Here is a 19,868-nt window from a genome sequence, read left to right as displayed (position 1 = left end):
GTAAGTACAACATGTACAATAATAAATTACTTTCTGCAGAAAACATCAGTTAAATTTTAGTTATGCATTGACACACTATAGACCACTATACACAGCCAATATTATTTTTCTCTATTTGTATATATAACATGTATAATGTATGTACAAATTATGATCACTTTAGATTAAACACAGTAAAAACATACACATGCACGAACCATTGAAACACAATTTACCAATAAAAAAACATCAAGTACATGTACTAGTATGACTGTATCAAGATAAAAGTACAATTGAGAAATAAACAACAACATTTCAAAGAAATAGCTCATTCTTCTGCAATAATTTACAGTCATTCATTTAAACAGACATTAACAACTATAGGTCATTGTACGGCCTTCAACAATGAGCAAAGCCCATTCTGCATAGTCAGCTATAAAAGGCCCCGATATATATGACAATGTAAAACAATTCAAACGAGAAAACTCCAGCCTTATTTATACAAAAAAAAAAATTAACGAAAAACAAATATGTAACACGTACATAAACAAACGACAACCACTGAATTACAGAAATCCTCTGAATGTTTTCCATGCAACTTTTCGGTTTCAATGATGTTTTCCTGTATTTCAAACCATTTTTTACCTTCATTATGAAAATCTATTCCCTAAGGGACGACATCAAAAGATCAATGTAAGATAAAAAACTTAATTCAAATAGTTTGGGGGTGGGGGGGTTGAACTGCTGCAAGATTTTGTTATCCGACATTGATTTTTACATATATCCATATGGGTCAATCAATTTTTCCCAAATTAAGTTAATAGGGGGGTAGGGGGGTCAGTGAAAAAACTATTTGAATTAAGTTTTTTATCCTTCATTGAACTTTTGATGTCGTCCCTAATCAATGTAACTGTAATAACATTGAAACTGAAAGGGCCTATTATTACGTATGCTTCTATATCACTATATCATGTAATTCAATTCCTTCCTTTTACAGTAGTAGTGATACTGTTAAAAATATGACCTGCAGGACCATTCCTGTCTAATTTTAATTTTATGGGTAATTATACTGTAATCTTCATATTTCACTGTGTTTCTAAGGCTAAGGTTTATATTACTTTCTATAGTATAGAGCATGTACAATAGATATTTATGTATGACATGTTGTATAATTTATAAACCAGATAATCATAGTGTATAGAGTCTGTGTGAGTGTTTTCCATAATCTAAATCAATATTACCTTTAAAAGCTACTGTATGTTACTCTTGTTGGGTTAAATGAGTGATTTATATCACTGGAAGATCACTTTTTGTTAAAATATTATTGAAAAATTAAGTATTGCGAAAGTTGACAAATATATAAATAACAAATGTCACGTGATATATATCCAAAACCCGAAGTCGATCGAAAGGACATAAATTACTTTTTGCCATCATAAATTGAAATATCGTTGGCTATCGACAAAATATATGATTGGAGAATTTAAAGTTACTTATTTCAGTACAAATCTGATTTTGTATACAATCAGTAAAACATTCCACGAAAATAGGTTAAGCCGCCCTTTTTGTCCTACTTTTTGAATTGTAAAGCTTTGGTACTGAGACAAACTCTTGTGTCAAGGACGAAACAAAAAAAGGGGAGATAATTTTCCGTGTCTGTCATCACGTTGGACACTGACCTTGTTTTTGGGGTGATATAACTAGGCAAAATGTAAGTATTGCCATAGAATTTTATCAAAAGGTATTGCAGATATGCCCAATTTCACAGTACAACCAATTGTATGTGTTGACATTATTTGATTTTGATTCGTAATGAATTTGTCTTCCAAAATAATTTTACCTTCATTTAGGGACGGTGCATTATTTATCAAGCAGGGGGGACCGTAGTCCAAATAATTATGACGTCTTGAAAGGCTATTATAATTTTTTTCTTTGACGCCTGTAAAATTATAATAGCCTTTCAAGACGTCATAATTATTTGGACTAGGGGGACCGGTGCAAATGGTAAGGGGACATGTACTTCTTTCAAAGTGCAAAGTAGTGGGACCTGATGATTTTTCATTATCTTAATGCATGGGACATACACTTTTTTCAAATGCTTAAGTAGTAAACATTTTATTTTAATTAGCCCAAAAATACACACAAGAAACATTCAAACACTTAACAGAAACAGAATATGATAAACAATTTTAGTTTTGACTGGTGTAAATCAGCCCATCTAATTAAATCAAATATTGATCTTACAAAATTCAAGCTTATTAGGTAGTTTGATTTATTGCTGTGAAATGAAAGAATTCAATTTTACAATAAGTAAAAATAAAAATTATTATATAAATTCAGATAGGCATCTTTAATTTTTTTTATAACTTTTTCAAATCAACTTGGATTTTCATCAAACTATGCAGCTATCATAGATATATATTAAGCTTACTGAATCCCAGGTAATTTTGTTTTTTGTTGTATTGCTGTCAAATTCAAGAATTAAATTAATATAGGTAAAAAAAAGCTAGAATTTGTATTTCGAACAAAATAGAGATAGTACACTTTAATTATTTTAATAACTTTTTCAAATCAACTTGGATTTTCATCAAAATATGCAGCTATCTTGGATATATATTAAGCTTACTGAATCCCATGTCATTTAGTTCTTTGTTGTATTGCTGTAAAATTTAAGAATTACAGTAATCTTGGTAAAAAAAGCTAGGATTTGCAATTCAGACAAAATAGAGATAGTATACTTTAATTTTTTTGATAACTTTTTCAAAACAACTTGGATTTTCATCAAACTATGCAGCTATCTTAGATGTATATTTAGCTTACTGAATCCCATGTCATTTAGTTTTTTGTTGTATTGCTGTAAAATTTAAGAATTACAGTAATCTTGGTAAAAAAAGCTAGGATTTGCAATTCAGACAAAATAGAGATAGTATACTTTAATTTTTTTAATAACTTTTTCAAAACAACTTGGATTTGCATCAAACTATGCAGCTATCTTAGATATATTAAGCTTACTGAATCCCAGGTCATTTTGTTTTTTGTTGTATTGCTGTCAAATTTAAAAATTAAATTAATCTAGGTCAGAAAAGGTAGAATTTGCAGTTCAAACAAAATAGAGATAGTACACTTTAATTTTTTTTATAATTTTTTCAAATCAACTTGGATTATCATCAAACCAAGCAGCTATCTTAGACATATATTAAGCTTACTGAATCCCAGGTCATTTTGTTTTTTGTTGTATTGCTGTCAAATTCAAGAATTAAATTAATCTAGGTAAAAAAAGCTAGAATTTGTATTTCGAACAAAATAGAGATAGTACACTTTAATTTTTTTAATAACTTTTTCAAATCAACTTGGATTTTCATCAAACTATGCAGCTATCTTTGATATACATTGTATATTAAGCTTACTGAATCCCAGGTCATGTTTGTTTTTTGTTGTATTGCTGTCAAATTTAACAATTAAATTGTAAAGTGTACTATCTCTATTTTGTTCGAACTGCAAATTCTAGCTTTTTTGACCTATATTTATCTTATTCTTAAATTTGACAGCAATACAACAAAAACCAAAATGACCTAAGATTCAGTAAGCTTAATATATCTCTAAGATAGCTGCATATTTTGATGCAAATCTAAGTTGATTTGAAAAAGTTATTAAAAAAATTAAAGATGCCTATCTTAATTGCAAATCCTAGCTTTTTTTTACCAAGATTACTTTAATTCTTAAATTTTACAGCAATACAACAAAAAACTAAATGACATGGGATTCAGTAAGCTTAATATATATCTAAGATAGCTGCTTAGTTTGATGAAAATCCACGTTGATTTGAAAAAGTTATAAAAAAATTAAAGATGCCTGTCTGAATTTATATAATAATTTTTATTTTTACTTATTGTAAAATTGAATTCTTTCATTTCACAGCAATAAATCAAACTACCTAATAAGCTTGAATTTTGTAAGATCAATATTTAATTTAGTTAGATGGGCTGATTTACACCAGTCAAAACTAAATTTGAAGGTCAAGACTAGTCGAGAATGTTAAAATGATTGTCAAAAACATTTATATCACAATAAATATTGTTGCTTTACGTTATTTAAGGTACAGATTGTGTTTTTATTCACTCAATATATTCATGATATTCATGGGACACATACTTTTTCAATAAATAGAGGTCATGGGACATAACTTTTTTTCCTAGCACATCAGCATGGGACAATACTTTTTTCCAAACAGGTTTTGCGATTTGTACCGGTCCCCTTGCTTGATAAATATTGCACCGTCCCTTATGATTTAGATTTATAAATTTAGTATCTAAATAAGTATGATTTACTGAGATGAGGGTGGTAAATGGGTTATTTCCGTGCAACCTGATCGCCATTTTTATGCCCCACCTACGATAGTAGAGGGGCATTATGTTTTCTGGTCTGTGCGTCCGTTCGTCCGTCCGTTCGTTCGTCCGTTCGTCCGTCTGTCCCGCTTCAGGTTAAAGTTTTTGGTCGAGGTAGTTTTTGATGAAGTTGAAGTCCAATCGACTTCAAACTTGGTACACATGTTCCCTATGATATGATCTTTCTAATTTAAATGCCAAATTAGAGTTTTGACCCCAATTTTACGGTTCACTGATAGAAAATGATAGTGCAAATTTCAGGTTAAAGTTTTTGGCTTCAGGTTAAAGTTTTTGGTCAAGGTAGTTTTTGATGAAGTTGAAGTCCAATTAACTTGAAACTTAGTATACATGTGCCCTATGATATGATCTTTCTAATTTAAATGCCAAATTAGAGTTTTGACCCCAATTTTACGGTTCACTGAACATAGAAAATGATAGTGCAAATTTCAGGTTAAAGTTTTTGGCTTCAGGTTAAAGTTTTTGGTCAAGGTAGTTTTTGATGAAGTTGAAGTCCAATCAACTTGAAACTTAGTATACATGTGCCCTATGATATGATCTTTCTAATTTAAATGCCAAATTAGAGTTTTGACCCCAATTTTACGGTTCACTGAACATAGAAAATGATAGTGCAAATTTCAGGTTAAAGTTTTTGGTCAAGGTAGTTTTTGATAAAGTAGAAGTCCAATCAACTTGAAACTTAGTATACATGTTCCCTTTGATAAGATCATTCTAATTTTAATGCCAAATTAGAGAATTTATTCCAATTTCACAGTCCTTTAAACATAGAAAATGATAGTGTGAGTGGGGCATCCGTGTACTGTGGACACATTCTTGTTTATTTCACATTCAATGTGTGTTTTTACTTTTTTATTTCGCGTTCAGTCGTGCAAGACAGGTGCCTCGTTAAACGTGTTCTGTCTATTTACAAATGATTTAGTTTTATGTGCATCGAGATTTTCAAATGCTTATTTTACGTGCTCGTAATTTTTCAAATAAAATTCAAACACTTGGCAGGGATTGTCAAGAAAAAATGATATGTGTATTCTTGTCAATAAAGACAATGAATTAGACCAAGAATACACTTCGTGTCTGCGGGATATTTGCCTTTTAAAAGTTAAGAAGATCGTTATAAACTTTATCAAAAGTTGTAAACCATTTATATCATAACTGTGTATACTTAATTGGGAATATCAAGTAAAACAGGTTGTTAAGTTTATATATTATACAAAAGGACAATGACTCGACAGTGACTCAGTCTCAGAACTCAGTCACAAAAGGTTCACATCAAAGTCTTTATTTTTCGTGCAACATTCATTACAGAAATTATTTCACGTTCAACGTGAAATGATGTCTTATTTCACTTTTTTCCGTGCAAGCACCCCCTTTACCACCCTCTGAGACCTTTCACAGCAGTTTCTGTATAAACCTATGCCTATGAATAAAGTACTTAGAATATGTCCCAACTAAGCACCCTGTAGTCCCCTTTGAAATATCAAAAGAATGGTACTGCCTGGGCATGTTGGAGCTTAGTCCAAATAATTATGACGTCTGACAAGGCTATTTTTTTTTTTTTCTTGGACGCCTTCCTACAGGTCGTAGAAAGTGTCCCAGAAAAAAAAAATTGCCAGACTTCATAGTTATTTGGACTCATTGGAGCTCAGGAGTTTTAAATCTTAGCAATTAAATTGTATAAATATGTCAAACTTGACTATCGTATTAGAGCTTATGATAGTCGAGTTTGACATATTTATACACCATTACTGCTGAGATTTCAAACTCCTGTGGTTGGATTGAAACCGTGTAAAAAAGCCTATTTAGGATTCTACACCACAGGCACTTGTTTCTATTCATGGGAAGACCCACTATCAATGTATATATACGTTGATACAAGTACCAATATATATATATCCTATTGTGTCTATAATCGGTCAGAATGTTGGTTTGTTTTCGGATTTTGTTATTTTACTTACCGCAGGAGAAATCATGTCCTTTATGAAATTTTTGAATTTTGGACAAAAACATGCTTAAGTTCTGGTTCTGAAGCATTTTGTCTACTTTTTATTTCAGATCAGAGATTTTCAGCTTAGCTTGACAAATAGTTTGTTTAGTTTTTAATTTCCTTTGAGAGAATGTCACAGTCAGGCTTAAAGACAGAGTTTGAGTTTAGTGGTTATGGTAAAAACTTTGTAAAAGTGCTACAACTAAGACGGGAAGGTAAAATACACTATGTGAAAGAAATAGAAGTCAGCACACAATTGACCCTTAATAACACAAAAGACTATATACATGGTGATAATTCTGACATCATTGCAACAGATTCACAGAAAAACACAGTATATGTTCTAGCTAGACAACATGGAGTAAGTTTAGTACAAATGTATATCGTAATATTTAAGTAGACATTTTAGAAATACTTTTACTATCTGATTATTGCAAAAACTGTGACCAGAAAGGTAATACAAAAATGCAAAGTCACATAAAAATTTGTACGGTATTCATGGCATTATGCATTTTGTATGCAGTATTTTCTTTTAACTGTAAAATAAGGAATTGCATTGTTTGAAATAATTTTGGATTCCGGAAAATTGATAAGAAATATATAAGGAAAACTAATCTAAACTAACCTAAACTAAACTAAAGTAAGTTTGTTAGCCATGCACACATGGCTAAGGTTCATTAAACTTTTATCATTTTTGGTGGAAGAAGACGTCAAGTCTTCTGAAGACGTCAAGTCTTCTGAAGACCTATGGGACCGACTTTAAACTCATTGAGCCTCCGTATGCCGCATTCGTTTCTGTGTATTACAATTTCTTAACAACTTAGATTCCTAACACCGATTTTTACACATGATTAAGCATCTGAATCATTTAATTTGTAAATTAGGATTGAAAAACAATCACTATCGTAAATATGACCTTTTTATTTATGTAAATTAATAGATTGCATCTCATCCACATGAAATCCATGAACGTTATTTGTTTACTTGTAACCGGATGTTTTTACTGTAGATATTTGTAGTACGCATGCGTGAATTTGGTATCGGGACAACTCGCCCTGTTTACAAGTTCGCCATTGAAGTTACAAATTTGCAATCTTGCAGACAAGAAGATTTTGTATTTAATAAATAAAAAGGATCTATTTCTTATTAAATTGGTGTCTTTATTCATTGTTTTCCTTGTCATGTGAATTAGATGCCTTTCTACTTCAAATGGTTTGAATCTATTTATAAAATTATTCAAGACACAGTTGACAAGAGCAGCATTACTGTTGGGAGAATTTGATTAAACTCTAAATGCTCATAGAATAAGAAATATAATTGAAACTGACCTCCTTCTGAATAATTTATTGCAATATAAATATAAATCCCTTTTGACAAGAGAAATCTGACTTTTGTCAGAAATATTTTTTTCACATGTGCAAAGGTAATCACGTGTGGCGGCCATATTGGTTTGTATACAAATATGTCATGTATGTGAAGAAGCCTGTAGAACCATGACCTAAACATAAATTGTCTCTGAAAGCGTAAACTTTATGCAATACTATTTTATAAATCATGATTATTTTCATAAATTTAAATTTGATTATTTAAAGAAATAAAATTATAACAATTACGATTTTAGATAAGAGATTCTACTCAGACATGCTTTGATCTATTTATAGCCAAATTAGTTTATGTAATGACTTTAACCGCGCGTTATGTAACGCTATACTTTGGTGTTCCATATGTAACGTCACATCCTTAGCAACTTTGTTATGTGTTCTTGTATAGATTTTAAATACACGTTCCACATGTTATATTTGTTGTCTTGTAAATGCCTAAGTTATTTCAGTTTACCTGTGTGAAAATGTAAATAATTTGTTTACTAAACAAGTAAAGACAAACTATGGATGGAAAATAATAATTTACATAAATATTTCAGGACATTTGATTGATTTTAATAAATATAGGATTTAAAAACTGCAAGTGGAAACAAATTTAATCATTAGCTACATAATCAGCTGATAATTTTTCTCGCAAACACCGTGGTGATGTAACTGATAAAAATCACTCCATCAATCCTCCAGCCCTTTCACATATTAAGCAATAGATCTACTTATTATTGTAGAATATTCATTGAATATACATTCATCATCTAATTGAATATATCGGGTAATCCGATATTTTAACTGACATTTTGGGTATCCGATTGTCTGGAGTCTACTGTACTACCATAAACATGATAAAGATAGTAAATAGTAATTTTTTTCACTAATTTATTGACATAATACTGGTTGTTACATATTTTATTTTTGTATTCAGGTTGGACCCCCCCCCCCCCCCCCCCCCAATTATGAGTGGTATCCCTTAAATAAGGGGTCATTTTACTTTTGAAAAAAAGAAAGAACATTTTAAAGATTTTTATTAAACTCAAAAGTGGGAAAATTCTTATATATGGAACAACTTTTCTAAATGAGGGGTCAAGTTAATAAAGAAGATATAAGTTTAGAAACAACAGAAAATTCTGTTGACATATTTTGACCATTTAGTACTTAATAGATGCATAGTTCTTGGGGGAAAGTTTCATCAAATAATATGAATAAAAATGTGCTCATTTTTTACAGTGGGTTGTAATGTTCTTCCAATAAGGTTACCCCTCATTTGGAGTGTTGTTCCCAACCTGTTAAAGGTCCATCTTTGTGTGCATAATTCAAAATTGGAAATTTCAACAAGCATCTAATATTCTTACGCAAGAAAATAAACACTGATCTGCTAGCTTCATCTCTTCTACCGATTTAATAACTAGAATCATGCAAACAGACTTAAGAAAAAGGCATGTAAGTTCATCATACAAATATGACACTATTTCTAGACAATCCAGATTGTGCAAAATACTTCGCTTAAAATTGTAACCTTAAAATTGTTGTTGTGCACTAAAAACCCCTATGGGAACTTTCAAAAGTTGGCAGGTATGTAACAAGCCTTACTATTTTTATGCTCCATTTATGGGCATTATGTTTTCTGGTCTGTCCGTTCGTCCTGCTTCTGGTTATAAAGTTTATGGTCGAGGTAGTTTTTGATGAAGTTGAAATCCAATCAACTTGAAACTTAGTGCACATGTGTTCCTTATGATATGATCTTTTTAATTTTACTGCCAATTTAAAGATTTAACCTAATTTTCACAGTCCACTGAACATAGAAAATGATTGTACGGATGGGAAATCCATGTACTTATAACCTTTTCTTGTTTGAAGAAAAAAAAATACATCATAACGATAATGGAACAAAGCAGCCTTGGTAAGTGGGGCTGCTTTTGTGGTAATTCAGGTTACCTTTTATTCACCTTCTTCCACCTCAGAGCTATCAGCTCTTTGATTAACGTATTCATTTCCAGTAATCGTTTTAAAAATATTTCACTTGGGCAGCATGCTAATGGTATTTCAATATGAATGCATTCTCATTAAACATTTTAGTCTATTTTCCAGATTTTAAATTTTTTCCAAGTTTAAATACTTGTTTAATCATTTATTTGGCATTTTGTCCATTATTTAAGAATCACAATCAAAATAGTCTAACTTTCAGAGAATATGTTATATGTTATGTTAGGAATTTCTATTTCTATTATTGTTTAAAAAAAAAGGCATACAAAGACATAATTTTACATACACTTTGTTTGATATTTTCAATGAGCCTTGTAATTAAATTCTATATTTTTCTTTCAGATAGAGACCATTGAGAAGTTTGCTTTGACTATATCTGACCACTTTTTGAGGAAATATAGTCATGTTACCAATACTCAAATTTATATTGAAGAAGCACCATGGAAAAGAATATCTGTGGTAAATTGATATATTTAATGTGTCTCATGACATGATTTTTTTGGTGGGTAAATAGCACAGAATTCCCAATTTCCTAACCACCCAATAAGAATCTGAGAACTGATAGATATTACTCAAAAACTCATTCTATTGATTGTTTAGTAAACCATGTAAACTATTTCCACCAAAACTTGAAAGAAACTTTTTGGGGCAGGAAATCTGTTTACCCTGTTACTGTGGATTCATTTATATTCGTTCGATACCAATTTACGTGGATTTCGTGGGTCAAAGTCAACCACGAAATTAAATGTTCAATAAATGACAAATTTTCTATAGGCTTGTATGAAGACTTCGACAAAACCACGAAATCAAATATCCGCGAATATGTGAGTTTTCTTTTATCCATGAAAATTAGTACCCACGAAAATAGATTAATCCACAGTAGATGAAAGAAAGGGTTAAAAAAACTGTAGTTAAATATTTCATGCATACTTTGTTCTTGTAAGGGTGCACACATGTACCATGGATGCATAGGAGTCTGTTATAATGTGGTATTGACTTTATAATATCTTTTCATATATTTTGTTAATATAACGATTGTTCTTGAATTTTTAAGAATTTAACATCATGAACCTTGGCACAATTTTCTTTTTCCTTCATTTTTTTTTTTAAATGGCATTTTAAGCTACATGTAATGATATAATAAAAAGAAGTAGGGGGTTAGTTGCCAAATTTATTCATAGCACATCATGGATCAAAACATAGGATTCCAAACATCTTGACAAAAGGTCAGAAAACAAGATCAGCATACATCCTTTTGGTTTAATATCACATTTATTTGTGTGTGGTTACAAGGAACAATATGGATACCAGTATATTTATACATAGAATAGGATAACAGGTAACACAAAAAATACTACCAGTACACAGTTCAACAGACCACATTATCCATTAAGAAGACATAAAAGACAAATAACAATGAATACTTGGTCCAAGTATCCATGCTTTTCAGATAGGCTGTAAAACCACTACTTCCCAACTTCACTAATGTTTATCATAATTTAGCTTATTGTGTACACATTGAGGGCATTTAACAAAGTATCAAAATGTTGGTTACAGCAACATTAACAGTTTAAACTGGTTATTTTAAAAACAAAAATTATAAATTCATTATTCACAATACAAACAAGTTGACTTAGATTCTATATGCTAATTACACACAAATAGTTTGTCCCCTAAATATTAAAAATAGACAGTTAAAACACATTGAAACATTTTCCCATTTGTTTGTATAAATTTCATTGAAAACTATAGCATTGACATTATCTATTTTTACAGGATGGACAGGAGCATGTGCATGCCTTTTTCTTCAGTAAGGAGGCTATAAGAAGGTGTGAAGTAACTCAGGAAAGGGGAGGTAAAAACAACTCTTCACATATTTTTCAGAATGTTTACATGTCAATGATACTACCTTGATGTTGATATAACTTGATATTGAATAAATTTGTTAAATGAAAAAAATAACCATGTTATTGTGAATTCAAGGTAATATTGTTCAAAAAGATTGAAAAGTTGAATCTTTAATGAAGTTTGTTAGTAAAATTAATTTTCCATATACCAGATTGCTTACTTAACACTACCAAATTCAGATGTTTACAAAGTACTCATTTTTCTATAGGCTTGTATACAGACTTCACAAAATCAAATATATTTGACAAACAAAATCTCAATCTACTGAAATTGGTTCCCATTAAACAAAAAAACCAATTACTGAAATTGGTTCCCATTTAAAGAAGTTTAGAGTAATTAACCTTTTAGTCTTTATATTTTATTTTAAAGGAAAACCATTGTTGAGATCAGGACTTAAAGAAATGAGGATCATGAAAACAACACAGTCAGCCTTTAGAAAGTTTGTAGATGATGAATTCAGGACATTGCCAGATGCTGATGACAGATTATTTTGTACTGTTGTAGATTCATGGTGGTGGTATAATTCAGTAAACAGTGTAGACTTCACAAAGGTGTGGTAAGTTATTGTGACATTATAGCTCTGTTGTAAAAAAAGTTTATTATGTTATGATGTATTTGATAGTGTTGTAGACTTCAAAAACATTTTTTTTTATTTATTCATATACAATATTGCACAGGCTGTTAACAATTACTCCACTGACACAGCTTCTTCAAAAACTGTTGTAAGTTGCAAATTTCTAGATGAACTGTTCATTTGATTAACTTTTGAGTTATGTTTTTTTTTGTTTTTTAGCGTTTAAAAATATAGTTAAAAAAAGGGGAGTAACTCAATGTTTTCTAACACTCATTTTAGATGGTCCAGGTGTAACACTGTTTCTTTTTTTTACCTTGATACTCAGTTCAAAGTTTTCAACTTCTTTGATGGTCAGTGTCAAAGTTATCAACTGTTTTGGTGGTCTGTTCAAAGTTATCAACTGTTTTGGTGGTCTGTTCAAAGTTATGAACTGTTTTGGTGGTCTGTTCAAAGTTATCAACTGTTTTGGTGGTCTGTTCATAGTTTTTAACTGTTTTCATGATCACTTCAAAGTTTTTAACTTCTTTGATGATTATTTTAAAGTTTTAACTTTTTTTGATGGTCAGTTCAAAGTTTTCAATTTTTTTGACTGTCAGTTTAAAGATTTTAACTTCTTTGATGATCAGTTCAAAGTTTTCAATTTTTTTGACAGTCAGTTTAAAGATTTTAACTTCTTTGATGATCAGTTCAAAGTTTTCAACAGCATCAAAGATCACTGAGTGGTTGCTTACTCAACTACTTCCATTATTGTTTTTCACTATTACTGATCTTTGCATATGTCATTTTAATCTACATGTACCTTGTTAGTGAAAAGTTAATTGTCAAAAATTGTTAAATGGTGTATAGTCATAAACATGCCTTAAGAACGTACTTGACCTTTCATTGACTCCACCTGTTCTGACACAAAATTGATAAAGAGAACTGATGTTATGGACATCATAACTGAATGTGAAGACTCACAATTTTCAAAATTGTCAAAAAGTTAGAAGCTGGGCGATATTAATTTTTAACAAGAGGGACAAAAGTGGGCCTAAAACTTTGATGATTTTGGTCTCCCACAGGACATGTTGGAAGAATCGCATGTCTGACAGCATTGAAGACAAATAAGAATTTCATTTTAATCCAAAATTATTCATTGTGGGTTTTTTTCAGGGAAGGTATTAAAGGTATTGTTCTAGATACATTTGCAGGACCAGCGACAACTGGAGTTTTCTCCCCTTCAGTACAGAATACCCTTCATTTAACAGTCAGAAATGTTTTATCAAAGATACCTCAGGTAAATTAACATTTTTGAATCTTGCAGCATTAAAAAGTGGTGTGAAACTGAATCTCTATACCTGAATTTTATACATTTTGAAAAATCAAATACTTGTTATTCTGCAAACAAGACAAAATGAAATTTATATTTTGTTGAAAATTTGATTTTTTTATTCACTTTTAAGCAATGAAATAATTGAAAATTAGTAACACACCAATTATAAAGAATACACAGTATTCAATATCTGCTTGTACACTTTGATGTTAAAGCAACATTGGCCTACTTGAATTTTATAAAAAGTTTTATGAATTTGCATGAGTAGAAGCCTATTTTGTCATATCAAAACCATCTACAATTGACAAGGGGAAGTAATTTATGTTATCATTGTGTAATTACAAAATTAATTAGGTAATTGGCAAATGGACTAATGTCTATTTTATATTTTGTAGGTTGAAAAGATGGAGATTACACTACCAAATGTCCATTATTTTGGTATGGATTACAACAAATTCACAAAGATCAACCTAAAAGATTATAAAAACGAGGTATCTTATGAACCTATATGTAGCTATATATGTTAAGTGTACACTAGCTTTAAGACAATATAGACTGTTTATAGTTTATATATAATCATTCAACAACAAAAAGTAAAATAACACTGAACTCCAAGGAAAGTTCAAATGGAAAGTCCCTTAACAAATGGCAAAATCGAAAGATCCAACACATCACATGAATGAAAAACAACTGATACTCCTGACTTGGTACAGGCATTTCTTTAATAACGTGTACGGCAGTCACATAAAATTCCATTATACGACAACAATGTGTGAGCAACACAAACAGACATAATAGGTAAACATGTCAAAAATTTGCCATTACAAGGTATTTATGGTTCTGGTTTAAGGATACTTAAAAAAAAAATCACAATATTCTGTGTTAACAAAAAAGCATACAAGCATAAGTTTTTTTTATCTTTTGTTTTATAACATCACTGTCAAACTGTGCATTTGCTTGAATTTGATTTTCTGGGAGCATTCCTTCTGATTATTAAACAATGTCATTAGGGGTCATCCATAATTGTCAACCATTTTCCAAAGTGTACGAAACATACTCTTTTTCAGACCCCCCATGCCCCCCGCCCCCCACCCTCCCTCTAAAAGTGTACATCAACCATTTTCAGATTTAAAGACAAAAATCAATCATTCTTAATAAAAAGACAATCCTGTCTATCATAATTGCGTTTAATATCGAAATTTGCAATGAAAATAAACTGAAATATATCAGACTTGTTTTATTTTAATTTTTTTTATAAGCGTACGGTAAAAATGTTGATTTTTTAACCCCCTCCCCCCAAGTGTACATTTTGTACACGTTGGAAATGGTTGACAATTATGGATGACCCCTTAGTAATATTATCATATAATGGGATTATGCCTCATTTTCTGTTAGTTAATTTGGCTTTAAAAGTCCCAAAATGTACTTCACTTATTTTTAAAGTAAAACTAGTGTAGATTATAAAGAATTTATTGCGATGTTTTTGTTATTGCGAAAACAACAACTGGATATGTTTCTCTTTTTAGAATTTTAACAGCATTGTTTTATTTGTATGCAGCATTTCCTGGAATTTACAGTACTGAGAATTCATTTATTTTCGTTTGTTCCAATTTTTGTGGCTGGAGATAAACATGATAAACTTGCATTTTCATTGATATTTGTTACCATGGTTTTTTCCAAAGTCTGCATATAACCTGATAGAAAAACTGTAATTCATTAAACATTTAAATATGAGATTCATTTTTATAAGACCGCAAAAATTAAAAAAAATTAGGTTTATACTACCGCAAAAATTTAAAAAATTTTGGTCGTATTTTGGTATCACGTCATTGTCAGCGTCAGAATCGCCCGAAGATGGATTGTTTCCGGATAATAACTTTTGAATAAGTGAAAAGAAATCAATAAAATTTTAACACACTGTTTATAACCACAAAAGGAAGCTTGGGATTGATTTTGGGGGTTATGGTCCCAAAGGTTTAGGAATTAGGGGTCCAAAGGGGCCAAAAACAGCATTTATCTAGTTTCAGAACAAAAAGTTGTGTATTAGTATTTCAATTGTTCTGAAATTGTCCCAAAATGTTTAATACCATAAGTAGAAGGTTGAGATTTATTTTAAGGGGTTATTGGGCAAATAGTCTAGGAATCAAGGGCCAAAACAAGCATTTTTCTAGTTTCCAAACAATAACTTGTGTGTAACTGTATGGATCTCTTTGACATTATACCACAAGTTTCCATATAACACAGGGAAGGCTGGGATTCAGTTTGGGGTTAATTTTCCTGAATATGTAGGAAAAAAGGGCCAAAAAAGAAGCATTTTTTCTAGTTTACAGACAATAACTTGTGTTTAAGTGCATTGATCTCTATAAATTTGTACAAGAAGGTTCAATACCACTAAGAATAGGTTGGGATTAATTTTGGGGGTTGTTGTTCCAATAGTTTAGGAATCAGGGGCCGAAATGGGGGCCCAAACTAATCATTTTTGTAGTTTTCAATCAATAACTTATGTTTAGGTGTATGAATCTCTCTGAAATTGTATGTAAAATGAAAATGGTTAGTATAGACTTTTTGGGGTTATGGCTCAAAATATTTCAGAATTAGGGGCAAAAAAGGGGAAAAACTAGGTATTTCTGGTCAATGGATAATTAAGACAATTTTAAAGCAGGGTAAGGGAGGTAATTCGAAAACATTTAACATACAATGCACTACTTGTATATTATGTATAAAGAAGTGTCAGGTTTTGGACTATTTGCAAAAAAAGGGGGATGGTAGTTGTTTTCAATTTTTTTTTTCTTCAAATTTCTCAAATTCCAAATTTTTGAAAAATTAAAAGAAGAAATCTTTAATTGCACAATATTGTGCAATAGATTTGTAAGATCTTGACATTTGTTTTGTGTCAGAAACTCATATTATGTTAAAAAAAATTGATTGTAATGCAAATTTAAAGCTGTATCAAGCTTGAATATTGTGTCCATACTTGCCCAACTGTTCAGGGTTCGACTTGTGGGGTTGTATAAAGCTGCGCCCTGCGAAGCACCTGGTTACCCATGAAATCCAAAAATATTGGTATCCAACGAAATAATAATAAATCCACAGTATATTTTTTCGACAGTAACTGCCACCCACAATTAAAAAAGAATGATTAATTTATTATTGTGTCTTTTCTAGGTATATATGCCAACAGACAAGCCATCAGGGAACATATCAGCAAGGATACAGAGATCACGATTATCAAAGCTTTAAAGACAGATTTAAATGATTTATTTCAGACAATCTTAGAGTCAAAGTTAAAATAGGGCCAATATTTATAGAATTTGTTATAATTCAAAATAGTATGTTATGATATACTTTTAGATCTGATAGTTAAGAATGTTATTAATTGAATTACCTTTATCTATATTGTGAAATAAGAGTGTTACCTATTTGTATATTGGATTACCTCTTATAAATAATGTTAGTCAAAATCTTAAGTTTAGTTAAAGGGTTAACAGTTTTCAGATTGTGTATTAACTTAACTGCCAGTACTTATATTTGTTAGACATGTTAGATGGTATATTTGTAAGTAACTTTATTTTTCATATCTGAATATTTACAATTTTGTGAATTTGAAAAACATTCACCAATAATTGTACTGTGAAATTCAATTCTTTTTCTTTAATGATTTTTCTGAAGAAAAAAAAAAACCATTTTAAACTTGCTCTACCAAAAGGGTGAATATAGAAGTGTGCTTTTGAAGAATTACAGCCGATTCCATTGAGTGTGTAGGCAAAGGTAATATCTTTGGTTAGCTTGCTTGCTAGCTGAACCGTGAAGTCATTCTTAGGTTAGGTAAACTACACTACTTTAAGAGTAAACTAGTCTTGACAGCAAACCAATCTATCTGTCTGTTGGACTAGGCTATTTCGAAAGGAGAGTAGTATACTTGACCTTAAATTGACTTCACGGTTCAGCCAGCAAGCAAGCTAACCAAAAGATATAACCATTGCCTACAATGGAATCAGCTGTAATCATAATTGATAATTGATATTTGGAGTGGATATGTTTATAAGTTCTTGTAATGTATTATTCATTCCCATATTTGATATAAGCAGCAACTAAATGTTAAGCAATGCAGACATATGACATAGCAACAAATAAATGTTGGTTTTTTATGTGTTTTTTTTAAATTTTGCTTCAAAGCCAGTAAAATACACAGCTTACATAATTTTTAGATTTTTAGTTCACAAATCTTGGATACTGTCTCATGGATACTTCTTTGTAACATTGTTAGATGTTTCAAATGATGTAGTAACTAGTCTAAATGTGCAATAAACAATACCACAATGTTAATGAATAAACTATTGTAGCTGAATGTAATTGTTTTTGGTTTGTTTACATTATACTGTGACGGGATTGCTTCCCTTAGAAAAACTTAGTAGATACTTAGTCAGCCGTAAGCGGTTGATCTAAAGAAGTACTTCTTTAGCTCAGTCGGTTAGCGCGCTGCCTTGTAACACAGAGGTCCCGGGTTCGAGTCCCGGTGGAGACAAGCAATTTTGTAATGAAATTCGTGCTCTCCGGTTACATTGGCGCCCAACTAAAAAACCCACAGTAGTTAGAGAGGAATTCTAGCTAGGGTATGTTTGTGTGAGAGTCATAATGGTATGATGACTCTTGAGGTGGGGGAAGTGTGACGGGATTGCTTCCCTTAGAAAAACTTAGTAGATACTTAGTCAGCCGTAAGCGGTTGATCTAAAGAAGTACTTCTTTAGCTCAGTCGGTTAGCGCGCTGCCTTGTAACACAGAGGTCCCGGGTTCGAGTCCCGGTGGAGACAAGCAATTTTGTAATGAAATTCGTGCTCTCCGGTTACAATACATTTATGTGACTGTGCATGCTGACTAATATTACATTACAGTATTTCATAATAATGATCATAATTTTAGGCAAATAATACACTATTTTATTCAACAGATGAATATTAAATCTTGAAAGTTACTGTTTTAGATATGTACCGGTATTTTATATGATCTTTCTTTGTTTTTGTAAACCTTTACATATCTGTTAAGTATATTTTTATTATGTTTAATATGAACATTTGCATTGTTCAATTGGAATTAATTTGTGAATTTTTAAATTTATAGGAGGATGATGTAGTACTCGGTGGAAACCACCACCCTTTTGCAGGAAAATCGATAGTTGAGTGATCTGAGTAGTTGAATTACTGTATCCCTAGCTTGTCAACACTGAGGTTGCGAGTTCGAATCCCACACTTCGTAGGTTCACCGATCTCCAGTTTTGATTGGCTAGGATTGTCAGTTTTCTTACTGAGTTTGGTGGTTCTCTCTGGGCACTCCAGCTTCCTCAACCAATAAGAATTGATCTCCATGAATAGTGTTGAAAGTGGTATTAAATACCTATCAATCAAGCAATTAATCAATTAATCAGAGATGTGAGATATTTATAGATGTGATTCTTTGGAATATAATGTTTTGTATATTGTTGTTAAAGAGATTACTAGCTTTACAATTTACCAGAATGTATCAACTTTATAAAGTGTATCAATATTCCAGAAGTGCTCTTTTATTATTAAAAATAAATTTGATTTTTGGTTTGTTTGTTATCAATGAACTTTTTTAAAGGTTATCTATCATTGATATATGTACTAACAATGGTAATCCAAAACCAACTACAATTCAAATCTGCCACCAAACCACAACTTCTTTAAAAAAAATAAACCTACACCAAGACAAACCGCAAAGAAACAGTAAAACAAAAATAATGAACTCCAAAGAAATTCAAAAAAGAAAGTCCCTTATAAAATTGCAAAATCAAAAACTCAAGCACACCAAACAAATGGAAAACAAATGTCTTATTTCTAACTTTGTACAGGCATTTCTATTTCTGTATGTAGAAATTGATTGATTAAACTTGAGACTGTTTTAAATAATCCCCATTTGTATTCTGATCTAATACAATCACTTGATTTTGAAAAGTAAATTCTCAGCTTTTTTATTCCTTGTTTACAGGAGTCTTCTATCAGTCATGATGATGATATTCATTGTCCTATACCTCATTTTAATGGTTTAGTGACTGCCTTAAAGAAAATACAATTTTTATGTCGTGATTTTCCTACTTGCATATAACTTTATTTGTTATATGGGTACTTTGCAAGGTCTTCATATCCATCCTACAAAAATAAACTGACCTCTTCCTCATTTCTTGGATTAGCGATCAACATTAAAGTCTCACCATATGGTTTGTTTCTTACATAATCTAAGAAGTAGGTCAACTTTATATGATAATGACATGAATTAATGATGTGCAAGTCAGTTTTGTAGGTTTCTTCCTACACTGACCTGATTTTCATGCTTTATT

At 30.9% G+C, this 19,868-nt stretch overlaps 2 protein-coding genes across 2 annotated transcripts in view; one reads left to right on the top strand and one right to left on the bottom strand.

The window, feature by feature from the left end:
- Nucleotides 1–1,360, bottom strand: part of LOC143063048 (E3 ubiquitin-protein ligase LRSAM1-like) — a 52,059-nt gene extending 50,699 nt beyond the window's left edge. Inside the window, exon 1 of the mRNA XM_076234965.1 lies at nt 1,221–1,360. The gene's annotated coding sequence lies outside the window, so the exon portion shown is untranslated. The remainder of the gene's footprint in view (nt 1–1,220) is intronic.
- Nucleotides 1,361–1,579: 219 nt separating this feature from the next.
- Nucleotides 1,580–19,095, top strand: LOC143063049 (uricase-like). The gene is made up of 8 exons (XM_076234967.1): nt 1,580–1,690; nt 6,432–6,724; nt 10,065–10,181; nt 11,499–11,577; nt 12,000–12,186; nt 13,357–13,480; nt 13,912–14,007; nt 16,682–19,095. The coding sequence occupies exons 2-8, from the start codon at nt 6,494–6,496 to the stop codon at nt 16,754–16,756; spliced, it is 909 nt and encodes a 302-aa protein (XP_076091082.1). The 5' UTR covers nt 1,580–1,690; nt 6,432–6,493; the 3' UTR covers nt 16,757–19,095.
- Nucleotides 19,096–19,868: the final 773 nt, after the last annotated feature.

Source organism: Mytilus galloprovincialis, chromosome 2 (assembly GCF_965363235.1).
Source record: "Mytilus galloprovincialis chromosome 2, xbMytGall1.hap1.1, whole genome shotgun sequence".
NCBI classification, from domain to species: domain Eukaryota; kingdom Metazoa; phylum Mollusca; class Bivalvia; order Mytilida; family Mytilidae; genus Mytilus; species Mytilus galloprovincialis.
Note: the sequence above shows the minus strand (reverse complement) of the source record. Positions and strands in the feature narration are given on the sequence as shown.

Excerpts from the sequence above, each read along its gene's own strand:
- LOC143063049 (XM_076234967.1), top strand. The coding sequence starts at position 6,494 with ATGTCACAGTCAGGCTTAAAGACAGAGTTTGAGTTTAGTGGTTATGGT. Across the intron at positions 6,725-10,064 it reads TTCTAGCTAGACAACATGGA|ATAGAGACCATTGAGAAGTT; the intron begins GTAAGTTTAGTA and ends TTTTTCTTTCAG. Across the intron at positions 13,481-13,911 it reads TTTTATCAAAGATACCTCAG|GTTGAAAAGATGGAGATTAC; the intron begins GTAAATTAACAT and ends TATATTTTGTAG.